The 23,581-nt window shown below is 42.7% G+C and overlaps 1 protein-coding gene across 3 annotated transcripts in view; it reads left to right on the forward strand.

Annotated features, from left to right (window-relative positions):
- The window catches only part of ARFGEF3 (ARFGEF family member 3), a 173,992-nt gene that overhangs the window by 148,169 nt on the left and 2,242 nt on the right, over window positions 1-23,581 (forward strand). For all 3 annotated transcript variants that reach the window (XM_032873025.1, XM_032873027.1, XM_032873026.1), the window contains 9 exons: window positions 1,452-1,555; window positions 3,253-3,397; window positions 7,799-7,927; window positions 10,181-10,357; window positions 11,715-11,829; window positions 12,594-12,696; window positions 12,927-13,058; window positions 15,374-15,495; window positions 20,003-21,224. In XM_032873025.1, the coding sequence (XP_032728916.1) occupies window positions 1,452-1,555; window positions 3,253-3,397; window positions 7,799-7,927; window positions 10,181-10,357; window positions 11,715-11,829; window positions 12,594-12,696; window positions 12,927-13,058; window positions 15,374-15,495; window positions 20,003-21,224 (2,249 nt within the window). The remainder of the gene's footprint in view (window positions 1-1,451; window positions 1,556-3,252; window positions 3,398-7,798; window positions 7,928-10,180; window positions 10,358-11,714; window positions 11,830-12,593; window positions 12,697-12,926; window positions 13,059-15,373; window positions 15,496-20,002; window positions 21,225-23,581) is intronic.

Genomic DNA, 23,581 nt, shown 5'->3' on the forward strand with positions numbered 1-23,581 from the left:
TAGGGAGGGAGATAGAGGCAGCAAATAGAGATGCAGAATAATTGGTATGCACGTGGAAGATTTTTTTTTTTTTTTTTTCTGTGAATTATAAGGGGAGTTACTTGTGTGGGGCATGGAGTCTGCAGGAACCAAAGAGCTTCCGTTGCCAAGCTGGCTATGTCCTGCCCCGGACTCCAGGGGGCGCCATTTGCACAGACTTTGATGTGAAACACAGCGGCCTTGGTTAAAAAGACAAAACCAGAGGGGATGCTCACTTTGACCAACAGGCTAAGAAATGAATTTATTTTTAATTTAATTTAAAAATGAATTTAATTTATTTTAATTCCCACTGGGTTATTTCAACATGAGTTTGACCTAGTCTGTGTTTTTATGTTGTAAAATATGTTAACGCAACCCAGGGGCTGGCCAAACAGTGGCCTGCAGGCCAGAACCAACCTATCAATAGTTTTTACAAATAAAGTTTATTGGAACACAGCCATGGTCATTTGTCTGTAACTATTTTTGGGTTACAATGGTAGATTCAAGGAGTTGTAACAAAAACATGATGACCCAAAAGGCTAAAGTATTTATTGTCTCACCCTCTACACAGATAGCTTGCCAATCGCTGATCTAAAATAACAACTGTTTATCTTTTCTAAGGAGAGGCATGCCTCTTTGTCTGATTTTTAACTAATGCCTCGTAATTAGGTGTGTTTACCCACAGGGGAGGGTGCTTAGTGGCTATGACTGTAGACAATTAGAAACAATTACAGTACTGTGGAATGATTTTATTAAGAGTATGAAATAGATTCATTACATGAGGATAAAACTGGTATTCCTCAACTATTTACTTATAGGAAATCTAGATGCTCTCCAGATCTGTGAAATCTCTAGATACGTACCACAAAAAAAAATAGAAACCATTTCAATTCCATTCAGTAGTCTCCATCCCCAAGCCCCAGATGTTCAGACTCTACCCAGGGACTTAATTTATCATCACTGTTCAGCACTGAACACTGGCAGCAAATGGGTCCTTTTCCAAACAGACAGTGACCTAGCACTTCCCTCCAGCCCAGCGTGTGGCCTGTCACCAGGATTGTTCTTTATCATCAAGCTTCACAGTCACACCACCCACAGCAGGGGCACAGTGAAGGGAATTCCAATGGGGCCAGGTACAAAAGAACTCTGGCCAGCCAGGAACTGTGGTAGAATATGGGGAAAGTATAGGTTAGTGAAGAGGGGAATTACAAAATGGGTTAATCCCAACAAAATAAGAACGGTATCATTCCCAACTGCATGTACACCAGGCAGAGGGAAAAAAAATGACTGAAACGATTCATCTCAGGGTCACAGAGTTCAGGATCATTTTTTCTTCTATTTTAGCCAACGTTTAATGAACGAATGTTGTGTGAATAAATAGGTCTCCCGTTGAAGGGCGAACGCAAAAGTAATTTTGTCTGTCTGTCTTCCAGGAGAGGTGGACTGTAAGGAAATAGGAGACTGCGTCCCCGGACCCGGAGCCACATCCCCAGACCTGTGCCTCCCTGCCCTGGATTACCTCAGGCGTTGCTCTCAGGTACACTGAGCTCCAGGCCCTGAAACCCACCTCAGATGATACTCAAAAACCTGCCTGAATGTCTTTTGCCGAAGCCCAAGAGAAACACTTTCTGTTGACTCTGAGGAGATTGGGGGCTTAGATCTGGAGTAGGAATTTTTGTCCCCACCTCTTCCATGAAGGAGAGAAAAAGGGAATAATCATGTGCTGGTACACACAATTGAATTGAAATCTCTGAAACTTCTCACATATACTCAGACAGAGAAACTGTCGTAATCTCTATATTTTCGTCAGGATATAGGGAGAGAGGTCACGAGGTCCTGGGAAGTCTTCATGATAGGACGTGGATGGTGGGGATGCCACCAATGAAGAGAGACGAAAACAAAAGAGGGGCACATTCTGTCAAGATCTAGTGAAGAAATCCCATGAAACTACACTTATCAAAGGGAACAGCGCCCTTCATTGTGCTAAACCTAGTAATTGCCATTATCCAAAGAGGATGCTCCCTCCTGAAGCCCTTTCTCCCCCAGGCCTCAGTAATGCTCAGTAGTTGCCCCCTCCTATCTTTGCGGGTCATGTCACCAGGCCTCTTCCAGTCTGTGGAACCACTCCCACGGGGATAGCAGCAATAGTGTGAAATCCCAGGGCTTTGGAAAGGATCCCCAGCCCCAGCTTCTTCCCCCAGCTGCCTCCACAAGGCCCCACATGGCGGGACCCCAGCTACCTTTTCACCCTCAGATCCTTCCCTCTCGCTTTGGGCTCCAACCACACTGATTCTCTTCCCCTCAGATGCATGGTGCCTTAATGTTCAGGGCCACGGCTCTTCCCTCTGACTGGAATGGCCTCTCCCTGCATCTCCTTGCGACACTCCTTATCTTCCTGGCTCTCATCTGAAACACGACCTCCTCAGAGAGACCAGAGCTTGAGTATCGACCAGCTCACCACCAGTGCTCCCACATACCCTGGTTACTCTAGTATCACCCAATATTTTCTATAGCTTTTATGTCCAAAATTTTATTTATTCTTTGTGAAAGGATCACTGTAAGACCCCAGAACAGGAATTTTGTCTGTCTCACCCACAACTCTTTTTCTAGAACAGCAGGCACACTTCTAATCCATGAAGATCCTTGGGCATTTGGCCCAGTAATGAGGATTCCTGGGGGGCTGGGCTCTAGCAGTGAGGGGAATAAAGAACCCAGGGCAGTCTGTCAGCTCTGCTTCCATACCTTCATCTGTCCCCCCTGGCCCACAGATGCCTCTCTTTCCCCACTTACTGTTGGCCTCCTGGCCCTGGTGTTGAAGCAAGGGCAGGGGAAGTCAGTCTGGTATCCCATTTACCTAGAGAACCTCTTCTCAGTGATCCCCACAGAACACTTTCCCATAGGCAAAAACTCTTGACATGTTTTGTGGTTCCCTGGGTCAGTTTACAAAAGTCTGTAAAACTCATAGGTATTTGAGATGCTGAAAAAGTATCCCTAGAGCCTTTTCCCTCTACCTTTTTGTTTCCATTAAATGCTATTTCGTCAGCTCCACGGGATAAGAAGCCTCTCATAAGCTACTGTTTGAGTCCAAATCACGAACAGCCTCAAAACTTCCATACGTTGGGAGCTTCTCTGGTTTTCCCTAACCCCAGTATTGCTGGTATACAATTTTATTCTTCTTCAACACCCAGAGTACAGCTTTTTCCGACATATAATTGCAATTTGGTATTCCGTTAGTTACTGGCCAAAATCTACAAAATGCCCTTGAAGCCAATATTCCTTAGTGGGCGACTCGCTAGCTTGCCTCGAAGACTTCAGGAGCAGTCGGCGAGCAGCGAGGATGGAATGGAGTCGGTCCTGTCAGATTTTGATGACGACACTGGTGAGTTGATTGACTGAACTGAATGAGGTTATTTGCTGTGTTCGTATTCCCAGAAACTTGAGCCCTGAGTTCGGTACCTTATAAATCGTAAGAATGATCACGCATTTATGTTGCTACTGTTTTTAACTTTAACAGCACAAGCCTACCTAAAGTTTCCATGGACTGTTTAAAAACATCATTTGATGTCTTGTCTCCAAACCCATCCTTTTTAGATGGATGCCTCCCTCCAAGCTCTGTGCGGATCTGCAGACTCCACTAAATATAGTTTCTAACTCCGAATTCTCTATAATTTAGCAAATTGGAATGTGGTTGCATTGGTACTTAAATTGGCTGGTAATTGTCTTTAATACCTTCTAGGAAACACAATCATTATATAATTACTTCCTGCAGGACTATTTGGTTAGAGACTGGGGAAATTAAGCCACTACTGAAGAGAGAGTCTATCTGTGACTGGTAGAACTGAAGGCTCATTAAAAGAATAATTTTAAAGAATGTGTTTCAAATTAGTTCCCATGTAATTTCCTGTGGATTGGAGCTCAGTCTAGTAACTTTGGGAAATTTTCAGACGGGTTAACTCACGCTCATGCTTGTCTTCTGATTCAGTCGACCCTGCCCTGTTCTAGATCTAAAAATGGAAATTACATCCTTAAAGGGGACTAATAACTGGCATAGGTTGATTCACACCCTTGCAAAAGGAGTTTTGGGGAGAGGTTGTTTTTAATTTGCTTCTTTGTTTTTAATTTTTGTTTTATTTTTCTGTTATAAATTCACTTAGAGTAGCAAGAGGATTTACAGTTTTCCATAGGGATTACAAACAGTAAAGCCTCACTAGTTGAGACTAATTTTAAGGAAAAACCATAGGAAAGAATAGCTAATATAGAGAACTATTAAAATGGAAATTGGCTAGATGTTGCTCAATAGAGGTTTCATTTAATGATTAGTTAAGAATTTTTACTTAGCCTCTTAAACCTCCAACCCAGACAATTATAAACAGAAGCTAGTGTTGTTTATCTATAATACAGTCTTAAACTGTTGTAAATGGTTTGTGTACGTGGCAGTCAGCAATCATCTTTCCATTCATGCAAATCATTAATCCATTGGTTTTTTTTCTAGGCACTCCATTTTTTAAGGATTAAGTTCAGCCAAGACCTATCTAAACTTTTCCACATTATCAATTCATTGAGATCTTTCAATTTATAATTATATATGAAGCATAGCTAGCTCAGACAAAAGAATTGAAAACAAAGGCTTCAACTTAGTATTAAAAATTGATATGCTCTTAGATGTTATTCCTCTGGTTTCCAAAAGCAAATAACTTTTTTTTCTTATTGAAATTCCAAACGTGTAAAACTAGACTGGTATAATGAACCTTCATGTACCCATCACCCAGCTTCAGCTATTAACTTATGGCCAATTTATTACGTATATTTACACATACACCCTCACTCTATTTCCTCCCTCCATTCACATCCGCTACTTTATATCAGATCCCAGACATTATAGCATTTCATCTGTAAATGTTTCAGTATGTGATCTTTGAATATAACAAACATAGTCATAATTCCACTATCACACAAAAAAATTAACAGTAATTATTGAATATAAAATTCAGTGTTAGCATTTCCCTTTTCTTATGTCAGTGAATTTCCAGGACTGATCTAAGATCTGCACTCTGTGTTTGGCTGATAGGTCTCTGAAGTCCTTTACAATCTCTAGATTTTCCTCTCCAACTCTTTTTCATTCGCTCTTCATTTGTTGAAGAAGTGAGGTCCCATGTCCCATGGAGTTTTCCATGTGGACTTTATTGGTTATACCCCCTAGAGTGGTGCATAACATGTGATTCTGACTTCTGCCTTTCCTATAAATTAGCTTGTTCACACTGCTTATATTCTGAGGTTCATGAGCCTTTGTCCCCTAGTTTTATTATATTTGTGGTTCATGGGTTGGGTGTAGCTTCCTACACCAAATGAATCTGAATTTGAATGGGGATGTTCAAAATTGTGGAAGTAGACCTTTTTTTTCTTTTCTTTTCTTTTTTTTTTTTTTTAAGATTCTTATTTATTTATTTGACAGACAGAGATCACAAGTAGGCAGAGAGGCAGGCAGAGAGAGGAAGAGAAGCAGGCTTCCCACTGACCAGAGAGCCCGATGCGGGGCTTGATCCCAGGACCCTGGGATCACGACCTGAGCTGAAGACAGAGGCTTTAACCCACTGAGCCACCCAGGTGCCCCAGTAGATTTTTCTTAATGGGAATATTTATTTTTTAAAAGATTTTATGTATCTACTTGAGAGAGAGAGAGTCAGAGAAGAGTATGAGCAGAGGGGAGGGGCAGAGGAAGAGGGAGAAGCCGACTCCCCTCTGAGCAGGGAGCCCACTGCAGTGCTCAATCCCAGGACCTCAGGATCATGACCTGAGCCAAAGGCAGATACTTAGCCAACTGAGCCACCTGGGTGCCCCAGTGATTAATGGGAATATTTAAAAGCAGTCATCTTTTGACAGTTGTCTTTCACAGGAAAATGAGAAGTATTAGGATTAAAATGTAGGGTAGACTATTTTTTTTATTCTCTGTCCTGGGTCCTTTGGGATGGCGCTAGGGAAGTCAAGTCCCTTCCTTGCAGCAGTTATCTGAGTGTCAGATTCACAGATTTCCAAAGGCAGGGGTGAGCAGAAATGTTGGCTCAGACAGTGCTTCTGTAAATGGCAAAACTAAAATTGTTCAGTTGTAGTAAAAAGCTTCTCATGCTTTTTCCTTTCTCTAGTAATGAGCAACATTAAAAGTTAGTATTTTATTTTAAAAAAGAAACTCTGGAGGGGAGGAGGAAGAGAGAGGTGTGTGCTGAGAGGTGTGCTACTCTGGGCATGTGATTCCGTCGATGCTGTGAGTACCATTCCCCACCTGTGAGCAGTAAATGAAGTGATTTGCATGTACCCAGGATGAGAGAGCGCCAGCAGTGCCGACTGCAAGGTGGGCAGTTATATTCAAAATAATGTATAGATAGAAAAAAAAAAGAGTGAAATGGGAGATGAATGATGGACCTTTGGAGAAAATGGGGCACAAAGAAGAGCAAAGTAAATAGGCCAGCACACACAAGCAACGAAAGAAAAACTGGTTGACATGGACTCCATCAAATTTCAAGACTTTTGTACATCCAAGGCATTATCAAGAAAGTGAAAGAACAATCGAAAGGAGAACATATTTGTAAATCCTATTTCTGATAAGGTTGTAATATCCAGAATATATACAGAATTCCTAAAACCCAACAAGACAACACAATTTAAAAATGGGCAAGGGACCTGAATACGTATTTCTCAAAAGATCTACAAATAACCGATGAGCACATGAAAAGATGCTCAACGTCATTAGTCATCATGGAAATGTAAATCAAAGCCATGGGGCAAAACCACTTCACACCTACCAAGATGGCTGTAGTTAAAAAACAACATAAGTCTTGACAAGGACGTGGAGAAAATGGAACCCTCACAGGAATATGAAATGGTACAGCTCTATGGAAAACAATTTGGCATTTCTTCAAAAACAGAACTACTAGATGACCCAGAAATTCCTCTCTTGGGTCTATACCCTAAGGAATTGAGAGACTGAAACAGATATTTACACCCCTGTGTTCATGGCAGCCTTACTCACCACAGCCAAAGGTGGACACAACACAGGTGTCCATCAACAGATGAATGAACAAACAGAATGTGGTACAACATTCCAGGGAATACTATTCATTTGATACACAGTACAACACAGATGGATCCTGAAACCATTACACTAAATGAAATCGGCCAGACACGGAAACACAAATACTACATGATTCCACTTATATGAAATATCCAGAATAGACAACTTCATAAAGACAGAGAGTAGATGAGAGGTTGCCAGGGGCTGGAATGAGGGGAGAACAGAAAGTTACTGGTTGCAGGGCTGAGGGTTGCACAAAACTGTGCATGAATACCACTGAATTGTATATGTAACAAGATTTAAATGGCAAATTTTTGTTATATATTTATATATATTTACAAGAAAAGTATATACATATATATAAGTATGTTACATATTTACAGTAAAATAATTTTTAAAAAACATACTAAGATGATGCAAAATGATATTTTATTATTTTGGTATTGTCAGATCCCAAGAAAACTGACCTTTATTTCATTATAGTAGAATTTACCACATAATCGTCTTCCTGTAGGGGGATGAGAAGAAATTTTGGTTTTTTTTTCCCTTTGACTTTGTTAGAGCCTGTTAGTCATCATCCGCCCAGGCTTGTAGACACTGAGGGCTACCACACCGTGTGGCACTCTGCCATGCTAATGACACTTAGTTGGCTCTTACAATGACTCTGTGTTGTGTCTAACTGGATCTCACCAAGATCTGCTGCTTGGTTTCCAGGGCTGATAGAAGTGTGGATCATCCTCCTAGAGCAGCTGACAGCGGCTGTGTCCAACTGTCCACGTCAGCACCAACCGCCAACCTTGGATTTACTCTTTGAGCTGTTGAGAGACGTGACGAAAACACCTGGTAAGAATTTCTATGTCTGTCTTTTGTGGGGAGTTGTGATACCTAAAACTTTTCTCAGGAAGGTATTTCCGTGTGCCTGCCCATTTCACAGCTCTACCCCTAGACTTGGTACAGAGCCTCCTACATAATAGCTGCTCAGTAAACACTTGTTGAATGACAATGAGGCAGTGATAGGTTAAGGTATGTCCTGTTATTGTTGACATATATTCCCACCAGTCCATTTACAAATAATGTGTGCTATCCAGTTAGTTGGGTGTGTTGGATCCCTCCAATAACGAGGCAGGGTTATTGGCTTTGCTCTGTTCCATGATTACAGGCTTCCTCTTTAGCTAGATGTTACATGCTCTTGGCCCCAGGGCTGTCAGTAGGGCCCGCTGAGTTTCCAAGGACATAAACCACTCAGAAGCATATATAATATTAAGACAGCAAGATCCTTAATGATTGAGAAAAAGACATGTAGGGACACCTGGGTGGCTTAGTAGTTGAGCATCTGACTATCGATCTCAGCTCAGATCATGATCTCAGGGTCATGAGATGATCCCCACATTGGGCTCCATGCTCAGCATGGAGCCTGCTTAAGATTGTCTCTCTCTTCCTCTCTCCCTCTGCCCCTCCCCCTGCTCACGCGTGCTTTCGCACACTCGCTTGCTCTCTCTCTCTCAAAAAAGGAAAAAGACTTGTAGTGATCATCTATACCTTGATAGTATAAGAAAAGAATGGCCCTGAGGAATTTATTTCTTCTTTTGAATTAATTAAATTTAGCATGTGCACTTAACCCATGCAAATTTTGCCAAGATCCAAGCAACTTACAGAAATTTTAGTTTTCACAATCAGAACCACAAATGAACCCACTAGTTAATTCCAGAGTAATAAGAGTTTTGTTATTTATCACAAAGTGATGAAGACTTCATACTTGATACTGTTTTAAGATCCATTGCAAAGCGTATAGGAGAATTTTTTTCAGAAAATCCAGCATAGCTACTCCCATATGTCAGAATGTTATATCTTTTATCCAAAAATAAGCAGGTACTTTGTAGAATTAATTATATACCACTCTTTAACTAGTTAGTACATATTTCCTGTTTTCACATTGCCATTAGATGTATGTGAGGAGCACTTAATTCTAGAAATCTATCATCAAAGGAAATTAATGGTGATGAAGACAAAATGGGTTTATAATGATTGCTGAAATATTCTGAATTCCAAAAAAATTATGAACACCTTAAATGTGCTAAGTAAATTATGATAAGGGCAGATGAATTTTCCACAGACATTCAAATGAGTATTTGTGAATAACATTTAAGGTATATATACTATGGAATATAATCACAACATGAAAGTTTATGCATCTATAAATACATACGTACATTCAAAAAGACTAGAAGTCGAACAAAAATGTGATTATCTCTGTGGGCAAGGTTTCTTTCTTCTTTGTATTCTTATGTTTTCTGTTTATTAGGAAACGGATGCTTGTTTTTGTGATCAGAGCTTTAAAAACCGATCACTTTCACAAGGATTTTCACTATAGCATTATCTATAAAGCAAAAAATTAGAACACCTTAACTGTCCATCAGTAAGGGAACAGAGACATAACTATTGTGTATACAAACAACAGAACAGTCTGTCGCAGTAAAAATGAGGAATATCTAAATCCACTGACACAGAATGATCTCTAACTCATGTTAATGTGTTTCTTGATGTTTCCTATAGATACTTGTATGTACACTTTAGAAGTTATTTTCTTATATGTGTATAGGCATCTGTATGTTTACATCTGGGGACTGGAGTTAATCAGGTGATACTTTAGCTTTATGGGTATTATTTGAATTTTTATGAATTTATTTGTGTGTCATTTGCATAACTAAATTCATACAGAAACAAAAAAGAGGAGCACCTGGGTGGCCCAGTCAGTTAAGCTTCTGACTGATTTTGGCTCAGGTCATGATTTCGGGCTCTTGGGATCGATCCCCCATGTCCAGCTCTGCACTCAGCAGGAAGTCTGCTTGAGATGCTCTCTTTTCCTTCTGCCCCTCCTGCTCAAATGCTCTCTAAAATAAATCTTAAAGAAAAATGCCACCGAAGGCCATATATTCCCTAATTAGTAGTAAATTCTCTTTCCTTGCAGCTTCTAAGAGAGGGGGAAGGAGGGCTCCTGTGAAAGAGAAGGGCCATGCCAAGCCATGGCAGTGACTTCCATTTCCCTATAGGAAAGCTGTTGCAATCACAGTTCTGATGCTAATTTTTCTTTTTCAGGACCAGGATTTGGTATCTATGCAGTTGTTCACCTTCTCCTCCCTGTGATGTCTGTGTGGCTCCGTCGTAGCCATAAAGACCATTCATACTGGGATGCAGCTTCTGCCAATTTTAAGCATGCCATTGGCCTGTCTTGTGAGCTGGTGGTGGAGCACATTCAAAGCTTTATACACTCAGGTATCTATGCTCCCATAGAAGTCCATGCTGAGCATATTTTTTTCACGGGAAGCATCACTGTCTAAAAGTGCTTATAAATACCAGTGTATGATTTTGTCTGGAAATTTCTCAAAGGGAAGTATATGGTCAGTGCCAACCTTCTCCTAGATTATCAAAATGAAACTTGACACTTAAAATACGTATGTGACTAGAAATGTAATGCCATCTAGTAGATCTGTGCATGAGAAGAGGGGAGGCAAATTCAAGTATATAATCAATTAAAAAAAGAACTGGCCCTGTGGTCTGGGAGTGAGAAGGGGGTATAGCCTCCTGCCTCCTCTGGGAGGCTAAATGGAGGAGAGAAGATTTTAACAAAAGCTTCAGTTATAGGCAAGAAGCTGCTTAGGAGGTTAAGGGTGAAGCATCTTAATATCTGTGGCACTTTGAAAAAGCATGTGGTGGATAGTATATTGAAGTCAGAAAAAAAAAATCACTGTTGGCCCTAGATGTTATAATTCTATATGCCCTTGGCTTTTCTTTATAAAGAAGAGGTAAGGGGCTCCCTTGTTGGAGAGGTTAGAGAAACTCATAAGATGTTTACCCCAAGGGAGAGTCAAAAAACAAAGATAAGAAATGGGTAGCTCTATTAGATTTAATGACAACTTGACTCCACAAAAAAGGAACATTAATAGAGAAAGAAAACAAGTGGGTGTTTCCACATGTAACGGTAACTATCCCTAGGGGTAGATGTTCTCAACTAGATCGTTGCTTTGCCCAGCACAAAATCACTGAGGAGGCTACTGAAAATTGGATCTGTGTCATCACAAGGACTTTGAGGAAAAGAATACAGGTGTATTTCTTGAATTGGGAAAATAGAATGTGATTTGGGAAGGTCTCATTTTCTTTAATCTGGGGATAGTGTGCAGACTGAAGCCAGACTGAGAAGTTGAAGATAGTAAGCTGAGAGAGGGTTTGTTTGCCAGGAGCATTTAATTAGTCTATCAGGTGTAAGGGAAGTATACGTTTCATTTTTCTCTTTTCTTTTTAAGAATTTAAATTTTTTTTACTAGCTACTATTCAGGCTGTTCTGTGTTCTATTCTGTGTAGGTAGATTTGTGCATATATGCATTATATTATATGCATAACTTATATGCATAACTTTGAAAAATGTACAACACACCAAAGCCACATACTTCATCATAAAATGATTAATACAAGCTAAAATCAAGTTTTAAAAAATCCAAGAAAATTACTTTTTCTCCCCAGATATTTATATTTTTTTTATTGCTCAGACTTTCTCCTTTAGCTATAGATGCCTTTTCAACCCCCTCCTTTACAACAGGGTTGAGTGAAATCTTGGTTTTACTTTTCCATGTAGACATCCGGTATGAGAGTATGATCAACACGATGCTGAAGGACCTGTTTGAGTTACTGGTAGCCTGTGTGGCCAAGCCCACAGAAACCATCTCCAGAGTGGGCTGCTCCTGTATTAGGTGAGGAAAAACCTTCCCTAGCTCTCCACAGTTTTTATTATGAAATCCAACAGGATTATTTTATTATAGCAATTCACTTTTGGATTGCTTTCTAAAGGTAAAAATGTCTGCATGTATATGCCAGTAATTCCTCATTTCAGTGTTTAATCAGCAAATATTTATCGTGTAGGCATTATACGAGAGGTACTCAGCTGCATGAGAAGTCAGCCAAGGCCCCTGCCCTTGAGAGGTTTATAGCCCTTTCTAAGGGACATAACAGAAAGAGATGCATAGAAAATGATAATAGGAAGGAGTTATTCTACAGGCGAAGGAGGGCAGGGGAGTTAGATGGTCAGCAAGAGCTTTTTCTATTGATGACACTTTGTTAGGTCCCCCAAGGTGGGCAAGCTCTTGCTAGTTGGGGAATTGTAAGCAGAACATCACAGACCTATGCATGGAGATTGGAGTCACCAGTAACAGTTATTTTGGTTGGTATTTGTCCAGGAGTAGTAGAAAATGGGGCTAGAATGGAAAAAATAGTACAGAATATATACAGTCTTGCATGCAAGCCTAAATTGAAACATTGCCCTGTTTGTCATGGGGACCCATTGATATTTTATAGTGGAATGCCTTAGGAAATCATGTTGGGACAGTGGAACACCAGCTGGGTTGAAGACAAGAGGGAGCAAGGCGTGCATGGAAGCTGTGGGATGAATCTGGGTATGCTTCTGTAAGGGCAACAACACGTACAGATTCAAGAATCCTTTCCTTGTCTCCTCGAACAGGTACGTCCTCGTTACTGCGGGCCCCGTGTTCACTGAAGAAATGTGGAGGCTGGCCTGCTGTGCCCTGCAGGACGCCTTCTCCGCCACGCTCAAGCCCGTGAAGGTAAACTGCTGGCAGAGAGAGCTAGAGCGGGTTCCCGTCTCCCGTTGTCCCCTCATGCCTGTCAGGTGGGGTATCTGGATGCCGCCCTCCTCCTCCTGGAAGGCAGCCTCTCTTGAACTCCTACAGGGGCAGAAAAAGAAGCTGTCAGAGCAGTGCTTTTGTCCCAGACTGAGGGACACTCAGGACAGGGCCGGGGGCACCCAGGGAACCTCTGCTGTGTTTCTCCCCAGGATCTGCTGGGCTGCTTCCACAGCGGCACCGAGAGCTTCAGTGGGGAAGGCTGCCAGGTGAGGGTGGCAGCCCCCTCCTCCTCCCCCAGTGCCGAGGCGGAGTACTGGCGCATTCGAGCCATGGCTCAGCAGGTAAGGACTGGGGACTTCTAGAAGCTTCTTCCTGATGGTCCTGCATCACCAGACTTTCATTCTGTTAGGGAGCTACCCCTCCTGGCTCTGACATCTTGTCAGTACTGTTCTTGATGAGGAATGACTAACGCAGTCAATAGCATTAGAATCCTCTCTACCATCTCTTTCTTAGGGCATCCTGCAGTGCCCAGATCAGCTAAAGTCCTTTCTCTCCCTGGCCACTACACTTCATATACCACTTGATTTGCTTGGACTCCTTATATTATCCATATTTGCTTAAATATTGATGTTACTTGCAGTCTACAAGTGCCTAAGGATGGCAGACCTATTTGGTTTTTTCCTTATATCTCCCCTTCAGAGCCTTTTTCAAGCTACTTAATTTCAGTGGAATGTAAGTCATAAGTAAAATTAAAATATACTTACACATGCAGGGATCACCATGTACCAATGACTTTTTTCTTCTGGCAAATGTCAGAAGGCAGAAAAGTTGGTTGTGATCTCCTGAGCAGAGAACATATTCTATATACTTTCCCCTGGTGTTCCTAGAGCAAGGCATGTAGAAGACACTTACTTAATGTCTGTTGAGTCTGAGAGTTACTAAATCACAAAAGGCCTTCCAACATTAGCACTAGCTACAGACATGCCCCCAAATACTTAAGTGACATGTCAGTCTAACTCTGAGATAGACTGCATGGGGCTTCCAGCAGCAGGATTAAGCACTGTCCCTAAATATACATATATTCAAAATAGTGAGTGGTTGTTGAGAATTCAGTCTATCATTTAGTGGCAACAGACGTATTTGAAGTATGTCTTCGCATGCAGAAGATATTTTGCAAATGTGTGGTATGTTTAAAACATTAAGCAATTTTTATAAATGTATATGCAGTGTTGGATTAAATTTTTGGTTAAGTATTCTAATTCTTTAGAAAAATAAAGTGAATTGGGGGTTATATTCAAAGGCACCCTTTTTCTAGAAGATCTGTTCAAATCCTTAATAAAATCTCCCTTAGGACATAAATAATCCAGGATACCCTGATTATCAGTTGAGACGTTTCCTGGCTAGGTCTGGTTTCTAAAGGGCTTTCCCTAGCACACCTCACAGGGTGGGTCAAGAACCTTCCACTCTCTGCTTCTCCCACCCTCTGCTGTCCACATTCATGACAGCCCAGGACATGACGGTTCTGTCGGGAAGGGAGAGAGCACATCCCACTGAAGCATCCATGGCCAGTCTGCAGAGGTTGGAAGAGAAGGAACAAGGCTGCAGTGAGGATCCACTTCGGCCCACACAGCTGTAACGAACAGCCACCACAGAAAGGCACCGTAACAAGAAGCCAAGAGGCCATCCTCTGACAGGATAGCTTCCCTAAGGGGAGTCCATCACACTGCTAACAATCCTCCCCTGTGCTCACAATGGGCTTCCAAACTACATCCCACCACACAGCAAGAACACGGAACCTTCTGAAACAGTAGATCGTTAATGGAGAAAAAAGGGAGAGGCCATTTAGTGAAGCTTTTACTTTTTAATATTTTCTCTTCCTCAGTCCCTAACCAAAAACTTTGGAAAGAAAACATTTAAAAGTACTTCTATTGGGGTGCCTGGGTGGCTCAGTGGGTTAAAGCCTCTGCCTTCGGCTCAGGTCATGATCCCAGGGTCTTGGGATCGAGCCCCACATCGGGCTCTCTGCTCAGCAGGGAGCCTGCTTCCCTTCCTCTCTTTCTGCCTGCCTCTCTGCCTGCTTGTGATCTCTGTATGTCAAATAAATAAATAAAAGCTTTTAAAATAAAAGAAAAAAGTACTTCTATTTTCAAAGGGAAGAATCAAGAAGTGCTTACAGTTTTTTTAGTCACTTTTCCCACCGTCCCGTAGAGTAGCATGTCCACATCCAGAGTCCGGAGAGGGGACCCTAATTAATTTCTTCCTCCTGTGTTGGACAGAATATAATACCACACAGATGTCAAAATCAGAGATTTTTTTTTTTTTTACAAACACAGCCCCTCTTTATTTACTCTCAATTAATATTAAATATCAGCGCTTGCTAGTTGGAGTGTAATGAGTTGTCATCTTATAAAATATGTTATTAGTATTAGTGTCAGCTGCTAACTTCTGAATGTTTATTCTTCTAACACTATATGTACATGATACATATTAACCCTCCCAACAAACACACCAGGTAGAAGACCATTATCAACCTCATTTTTATAGGTGAGATGAGTAGGAAGAGTTAGCAACTTACCCAGAGCCATCCAGCCAGTCCCTGGCAGAGCCATGTTGAGGATGATGGAGCTCCGAACTGAACCTTTGCATACCTTTGCAGGTGTTTATGTTGGACACCCAGTGCTCACCGAAGACTCCGAACAACTTCGATCACGCACAGTCCTGTCAGCTCATTATTGAACTGCCTCCTGATGAGAAGCCAAATGGACACACCAAGAAAAGGTAAGCAGCGAAGAAGCTTAAACATGTGGACAACTTAGAATGAGGGAAGTCCGTTTATCTTCACTTCTGGCTGCTTGTAATCCAAGCTTTGGCTAAGAATACTGAAAATATTCATAGAGTCATTTAGCAAGGGTTTTTACAGAAAATTGTTCACTTTTTAACCAGAGCTTCCACGCTTCACGTGAGTACCCTCCACTGGGTGGCTCAAACAACAGAAATGCATTTGCTCACAGTTCTGGAGCCTAGAAGTCCAAGATCCAGATAGTGGCAGGGCTAGTTCCTTCTGAGAGCCTCTCCCCTTGGCTTCTGGTTGGATGTTCTCTCCCTGTGTCTTCACTTGGATCACTCTTCTGTACATGCCTGCATCCTAATCTCTTCTTATAAGGACACCGGACATACGGTGGATTAGGGCCTGCCCTAATTATTTTTCAAGACCTTATCTCCATATCCAGTCACTCTGTGGTACTATAGGTTTGGACTTTGACATATGAATCGGGAGGAGAGGGGACACAACTCAGTGTGTCTATAGTATTGTCCATACTATGCCTTTTAAAACAAATTTGTAGCGTAAGGCATGATTCATACTGTTTTGGGGAGAAATACATCAACTTCTCATGAGCAATACAACTGTCAGGAGACAAAAAGATCTGTGCCCTGCCACATGAATCTTAAGCTTTTTAGATTTACTCATTTATTATTTTAGAGAGAGCTGGGGGGGAGAGGAGGAGAGAGAACCTCAAGGAGACTCCCCAGTGAATGCGGAGCCCAACGCAGCCCAATCCCAGACCCTGAGATCATGACCTGAGTTGAAATCAAGAGTCGATGCTTAACCTACTGAGCCATACAGGTGCCCCTAATCTTGCCCTTTTTAAAGACTATCATTTTGCCTAAAAACTCTTATTCCTAGACTTGAAGATAATAGCCTCCATTGAAATCTCCCATTTTTAAACTTCAGCACACAAATAATGACGATGACTATTTGAGCACTATATGTGAGCCACAGCGGCTGTTTCCACTCCCATTTTACCACAGGGAAACATTCAGAGAGACTGGACCAGCTGTCCCGGGGCACACAAGCACAAAGGCAGGGAGCCATCTGGCGTACATGGATTTGACTCTTATTACAGAGCAGTTCTTAGCTTAGCAAAAGATATAGCATGAGTTATAGTTAGACCTACGGAAGGTTCCTGTACATACCATCCAGTGTATCCTCAAAGGTCCATGTTGAAGTCACCCGTGGAAAAAAGACCTATTAATAAAGAGAAATCTGGGTGTGGTTTTAAATCACGTTGGCAGGGATAGCCCCGAACTTTACCCAAACCACCACGTATGTGAGCTTTAAGATGTGGTACTTGAAATTCTGGGTCCGTTTCTCTCTGAAGCTAGTATTAGCATGTCTTATGTCAGCCACCTGTTGGACAATTAACTCTCCAGGAGGACAGCTTTCCTTTGCACTTGGCCTCAGAAGCACTGCACAGTCCCCTTAGTAACGGGCGGTGGAGAAAAAGGTTGAAACACTTGGGGACAACAAATTGAGAAATTATCTGTTGATTTTATTTAGCTCCTGTCAGAATAGGTGATTAAAAGTTGCATTCTGGGGATGCCTGGGTGGCTCAGTCGTTAAGCGTCTGCCTTTGGCTCAGCTCATGATCCCAGGGTGCTGTGATCGAGCCCCACATCAGGCTCCCTGCTTGGTGGGAAGCCTGCTTCTCCCTCTCCCACTCCCCTTGCTGTGCTCTCTCTCTCACTGTGTCTCGCTCTCTGTAAAATAAATAAAATCTTTAAAAGTTGCATTGGAAGAGATTATGCTGAGTGAAATAAGTCAAGCAGAGAGAGTCAATTATCACATGGTTTCACTTACTTGTGGAGCATAAGGAATAACACGGAGGACATGGGGAGATAGGAGAATTGAGTTGAGGGAAATTGGAGTGGGAGAGTAACCATGAGAGACTGTAGACTCTGAGAAACAAACTGAGGGTTTTGGAGGGGTGGGGGGCGGGAGGTTGGGTGAGGCTGGTGGTGGGTATTATGGAGGGCACGTATTGCATGGAGCACTGGGTGTGGTGCATGAATAATGAATTCTGGAACACTGAAAAATTTTTAAAAGAAAAGTTGCACTCTGTAACCAGTTATTTTACTCTTTCCGTGCCTTTCTGAAATGCTTATCTCACTATTGTCCTGGCTTCTTTTCTTTTCTTATTGTGCATCGTGTGGCTTGAACCTAAAGCAAAAGGAATTTTCTGTCCTTTTCACATGCACCCTTAGCAATTTTGTCTCCTAAAGCATCAAAGGGGATGATCTTGGCTGATAAAGATGCTCCAAAATTCAAACATGGCCTCAAATCCACCGTCCTTTTAAATATTTGCTGGGAAAGGGCTTTCCAGCTCTCAGGAAAGGTAACAGATCATGTCCTGTGGGCTGTGGTGTCATGCCTTCTGAAGGTTGGTCAGACTCCCACCTCTCACTGTGGTTCCTGCCGCAGGAGTCCAGCTGCCAGGGGCACGGGTTGAGGTGTCTGAGCCGTTTCCCCAGGAGAACACTTCCTCCAGGTAGCAATCTGTGCAGGCACCTGTGCATAGAGCCAATCTGTCTGTTACTCCGTTGGTCTTGGACATTTACTGAGTACTGTTCTCACCAGTTTCCCAGGCCCTGGGACATAGAGGAATAACAGGCTGCCCTGCATAGTGTCCTGGGGCCGACAGACAAGGGAACAGACCTGAGTGCCTGGTGACAGAAGTTCCCTTTAGTTAGCGTCCTATAGCTGTAGACATGAAGCGTTAGACCAAATTGGTGGCTTTCTGAGCCCTCTTCTCCAGAAAAATGCATATTCACAGTTCCTAATACCTTAAATAATTTACCAAAAGGAGGGGGGAGGGGATGGGGAGTTATTGTTCAAGGGGTATTGAGTTTGGGATGAAAAGATTCTAGAAACAGTGGTGACAGTTACCCAAAATTGTGCAGGTGCTTAATGCTACTGAATTGTACTTTTTAAAATGGCTCCAGTAGCAACTTTATAACATGTATATTTTACCACCAAAAAGAAAAAATTACTTCAGTGATTTTTTAGAAAGGGTTGGAGTCTGTAAATGACAGATCTAGGCTGAGCCTACTGTGTTCCCTCAGTGTACCACCCCACCAAGGGCAAGTTCAGCCCTTAAGTGTATGAAGCATTTGTGTTCTTTTCTGCTAAAAGAGTCCTTTTTAAATGCAAGGTCATGGCTAGACATATTGACATAATAGTTGGATCTCTGAAATAAGCAATTAATCCAAGCATCATAATTTTATAATTACCCTGTGAGGAAAATTAGTTTGCAACATAATGGCATAAGCTACTTTCATGCAATTCCAAGAGCACTGAAAACAAAGTGAAACCATAAACCACAAACCACAAGGGTGAATTAAAATATTTAGTAAAGGTAGTGCCTAGAATTGAAATTGTTTTCTTAGTCTAAGAATCCAACCAAACAAAAGAGGCCAAATCACCAAAGGGCACTTTGAAGGCTTCCTTATGTGGGCTGTGCCCGCTTCTCAACCAGGAGTCCTGGCCAGGTGTCCGGGGAGGGTTCGCCCCACCCCCATGCCACACAGCTGACCTGAGGGGCATCTCAGTGGATCCAAAAGAGCATTCAGGGTCCACAGAGGTGTCCCGTGGGCCATGATAGCAGGAACAGACACGGGAGAGAATTGTACGTGTTGAGCGAACATGGCTTTTTCTCTCCTAGGTTTGGTTTAGAAAGCTTGACTTATTTATTAATATTGCGAATGTTTGGACCTCATTCATCTCACGTGCTGGAAGCACTGAAGTTTTTACATCCACTCACCGAAGGCATTAAAAGTTAATCCTGGTAAACTGGTTTGGTCCCTAGAAAGCTAGACTTCAGTGAGATTGCTCACAACTTTGGGGTTGAGAAAAAAGCCCACACAGTAGAGAAGAAAGACACTTAAAATTCAGAGAATTGACCAGACGTTATTACTTTCTGATTTTATCTCCTTCATGTTATGACTAATAAAATGTCAAATGTTGTATCCCATTACTGTGCCTATATTGAAAAGTTTTTATAAAACGGTAATATCATACAGTGCCTAGATTTTAGGAAGTATCGGCAATTCCATTAATCATGACTAAAATGGTGATCATGTAATGGCTCCAGAAGTTGGCCTTTAATTTTTTTTTTTTAAGATTTTATTTCTCTACTTGAGAGAGAGAAAGCGAGCATGCCGGAGTTGGGGAGGCTGCAGAGAGAGAAGGAGAAACAGACGCCCCCGCTGAGCAGGGAGACTGATGCGGGGTCCAATCCCCAAGGACCCCGGGATCACGAGCTGAGTCGAAGGAAGCCGCCTAATCAGGCACCCCCAAATTTGCCCTTTTTAAAAGAAGGCATTGAAATAAAGCAGTTTAGCCTATAGTTTTGCCTATGTCATTCTAAAATGTGTAACACTGGAATCCCTTTAAAGTAACCCACATTGGGAAGAAGGCTACTAATCAATCCCTTCTTTTCATTTGAAGCGTTTCTTTCAGGGAAATTGTGGTGAGCCTGCTATCCCACCAGGTGTTACTCCAGAACTTGTATGATATCTTGTTAGAAGAGTTCGTCAAGGGCCCCTCCCCTGGGGAAGAGAAGACAGTGCAAGTCCCAGAGGCCAAGCTGGCCGGCTTCCTCAGGTACATCTCCATGCAGAACCTGGCGGTCATCTTTGACCTGTTGCTGGACTCATACAGGACGGCGCGGGAGTTCGACACCAGCCCCGGGCTGAAGTGCCTGCTGAAGAAGGTGTCGGGCATTGGAGGCGCGGCCAACCTCTACCGCCAGTCCGCCATGAGTTTTAATATTTATTTCCACGCGCTGGTCTGTGCTGTCCTCACCAACCAGGAAACCATCACCGCCGAGCAAGTGAAGAAGGTGCTTTTTGAGGACGAGGAGAGAAGCACAGATTCGTCCCAGCAGTGCTCATCCGAAGACGAGGACATTTTTGAGGAGACGGCCCAGGTGAGCCCCCCGAGGGGCAAGGAGAAGAGGCAGTGGCGGGCCCGGCTGCCCTCCCTGAGCGTGCAGCCCATCAGCAACGCTGACTGGGTGTGGCTGGTCAAGCGGCTGCACAAGCTGTGCATGGAGCTGTGCAACAACTACATCCAGATGCACCTGGACCTGGAGAGCAGCCTGGAGGAGGTCCCCGTCTTCAAGACTGACCCGTTCTTCATCCTTCCATCCTTCCAGTCAGAGTCGTCCACCCCCTCAACCGGGGGGTTCTCGGGGAAAGACACCCCTTCCGAGGACGACCGGAGTCAGACCCGGGATCATGCCGGCGAGGCCGGCAGCCTGAGGGCGGGCGGCGGGGACTTGCTGCTGCTGCCGCCGAGCCCCAAGGTGGAGAAGAAGGACCCAAGCCGGAAGAAGGAATGGTGGGAGAACGCAGGCAACAAGATCTACACCATGGCCGCCGACAAAACCATCTCCAAACTGATGACCGAATACAAAAAGAGGAAGCAGCAGCATAACCTGCCCACATTCCCCAAAGAGGTCAAAGGGGAGAAGAAGGGAGAGCCACTGGGTCCGCGGGGCCAGGACTCCCCGCTGCTTCAGCGTCCCCAGCACTTGATAGACCAGGGCCAGATGCGCCATTCATTCAGCGCGGGCCCTGAGCTGCTGCGACAGGAGAAGAGGCCCCGCTCCGGCTCCACCGGGAGCTCCCTGAGTGTCTCTGTGAGGGACGCGGAAGCACAGATCCAGGTGGGTTCCCATTAGCCTGGGGATGCCGGGAGGCACACCCAGCAGTGTGTGTGTTGGGGGTGGGGGGGGGGCTAGCCTTCCAGGGGCAGACGTGTCCCCCTCATGGAACACTCACGCATTGTGTAAATCAATAGACATCAGTAGGAGACCAACCCATTTCCCCACCAAAGTCAGAGGGTGGGCCGAGCCTAAGCTGGAGCATCCATCTGGGTCAATAGAGCAGTGTGAAATTTTACTCTTACATAACTTCAGGAATTATTTTTAAGGGTTATACAAGATATTGAGAACTCAGAACTCACCTGGATAAACAAGATGAAGCTGAAACTTCTAAACGAGATGTGCTTTCACTGGCATAGGGTCCTGAGTTGATGATTGGAAGAGGCATGGAAGAAACGTAAAGGAAAAAAAGCGAAGTGCCTATTATTATGTGGTTATACCCGTGAATACCAGTGTTTTCATCTCAAGGTTTTCTAACCCATTAGGAGCACATAACACATCTCATTCTTTAGAGGGCTTTGATTATTCCTGTTCCTTCATATATTTAATACTCATAATTCCATGGTACTTCAAAAACTCAGCTTGAGAAGAAAAGTGTTAGTACTGTTTGTTCAATTTAAGAATAGATGAGACGGTAAAAGAGAAACAGAGGGATCTAGAGTCATAGAGACCCTTTAAAAATAATCCATGTGTTTAAATTTGGGCTCCTGTCACAGGCATAAGTTGGGAGATCTGAGATCCTAGGATTCTGTGAACTGACACAAAAACATGTTCTCAGAATAAACATAAATTTGGACTTAGCATGACTCTTGCAGGATGCCTTATTTTCCTATAAGGTACTTGAATGTAGAACCAAACTTCAGAATCCAGAAAAAGCAGACTAGATTTGTAAAAGCCCAATCAAATGGAAATGTATGTTTGTTCTAAAATAGATGACCTTCTTGACAAATAACATGTCTTCATTTTCTTCATGTCTTGGAGATTTGCTTATGATTTTAAAAAAGTTATTCTGAGGGAAGGTAGTCCTATTCCAGTTTGCTAGGCATTATAGAGACTGATAATTAAGAATGTCCTATGTCCCATGGAAATTTCATTATGAGAAGGCAAGAGTGCCTTTAAAAATCTGAGGAATAAATAAGATTTGTGTACAGGCATACCTTGGAGATACTGTGGGTTTGACTCCAGACAACTGCAGTAAAGCAAATATCAAAGTGAGTCAGATGAATTTTTTGGTTTCCCAGTGCGTGTGAAAGTTATGTTTACACTATACTGTAGTCTATAAAGTGTGTAATAGCATATCTAGAAATATATATATCTATACACATACCTTAATTTAAAAAAATACTTTATTGCTAAAAAATGCTAACCATCGTCTGACCTTTTCAGCCAGTCTTTCGGCCAATGGAAGGTCTTGCCTCAACATTGATAGCTGCTGACTGATCAGGGTAGTGGTTGCTGAAGGTTGGGATGGCTGTGACAGTTTCTTAAAGTAAGGCAGCAATAAAGTTTACTGCATTGACTCTTTCACAAACGATTTCTCTGTAGCATGCAATGCTGTTTGGTAACATTTACCCACAGTAGAACTTCTTTCAAAATGGGAGCCAGTCTTTTCAAACCCTGTAGCTGCTTTATCAACTAAATTTATATGATATTCTAAATCCTTAGTTGTCACTTCAACAATCCTCATGGCATCTTGACCAGGAGTAGTTTCCATCTCAAGAAACCACTTTTTTTGCTCATCTATAAGCAGCAGCTCCTCATCTGTTCAAGTTTTATCAAGAGATTGCAGCAGTCCAGTCCCATCTGCAGGCTAATTCTAGTTCCCCTGCTGTTCCCACCACAGTTACTTCTGCCACTGAAGTCCTGAGCCCTCACCGTCATCCATGAGGTTGGAATCGGCTTCTTCCAATGTTGATGTTCATGTTGATGTCTTGATCTCTTCCCATGAATCACGAATGTTCTTAATGGCATCTAGAATAGTGAATATTTGTCCAGGTTCTCAATATACTTTGCCCAGATCCATCAGAGGAATCACTATCCACGGTAGCCATAGCTTTACAAAATGGATTTCTTATATAATGACTCCTTGATCCATGGACTGCAGAAGAGATGTTGTGTTAGTGGGCATGAAAATGGCAGTAATCTCACTGTGTATCTCCATCAGGGCTCTTAAGTAACCAGAGCATTATCAATGAGCAGTACTATTTTTTATTTTTTTTAATTTCAACTAGCCAGCATATAGGACAATCATTAGTTTTTGATGTAGTGTTCAGTGACCCATTAGTTGCATATCACACCCAGTGCTCATCAGATCATGGGCCCTTCTTAATGCCCATCACCCAGTTACTCCATCCCCCAAC

The sequence above is a fragment of the Lontra canadensis genome, unplaced genomic scaffold (genome assembly GCF_010015895.1).
Source record: "Lontra canadensis isolate GAN:19392208 unplaced genomic scaffold, GSC_riverotter_1.0 scaffold47, whole genome shotgun sequence".
Lineage (NCBI taxonomy): Eukaryota > Metazoa > Chordata > Mammalia > Carnivora > Mustelidae > Lontra > Lontra canadensis.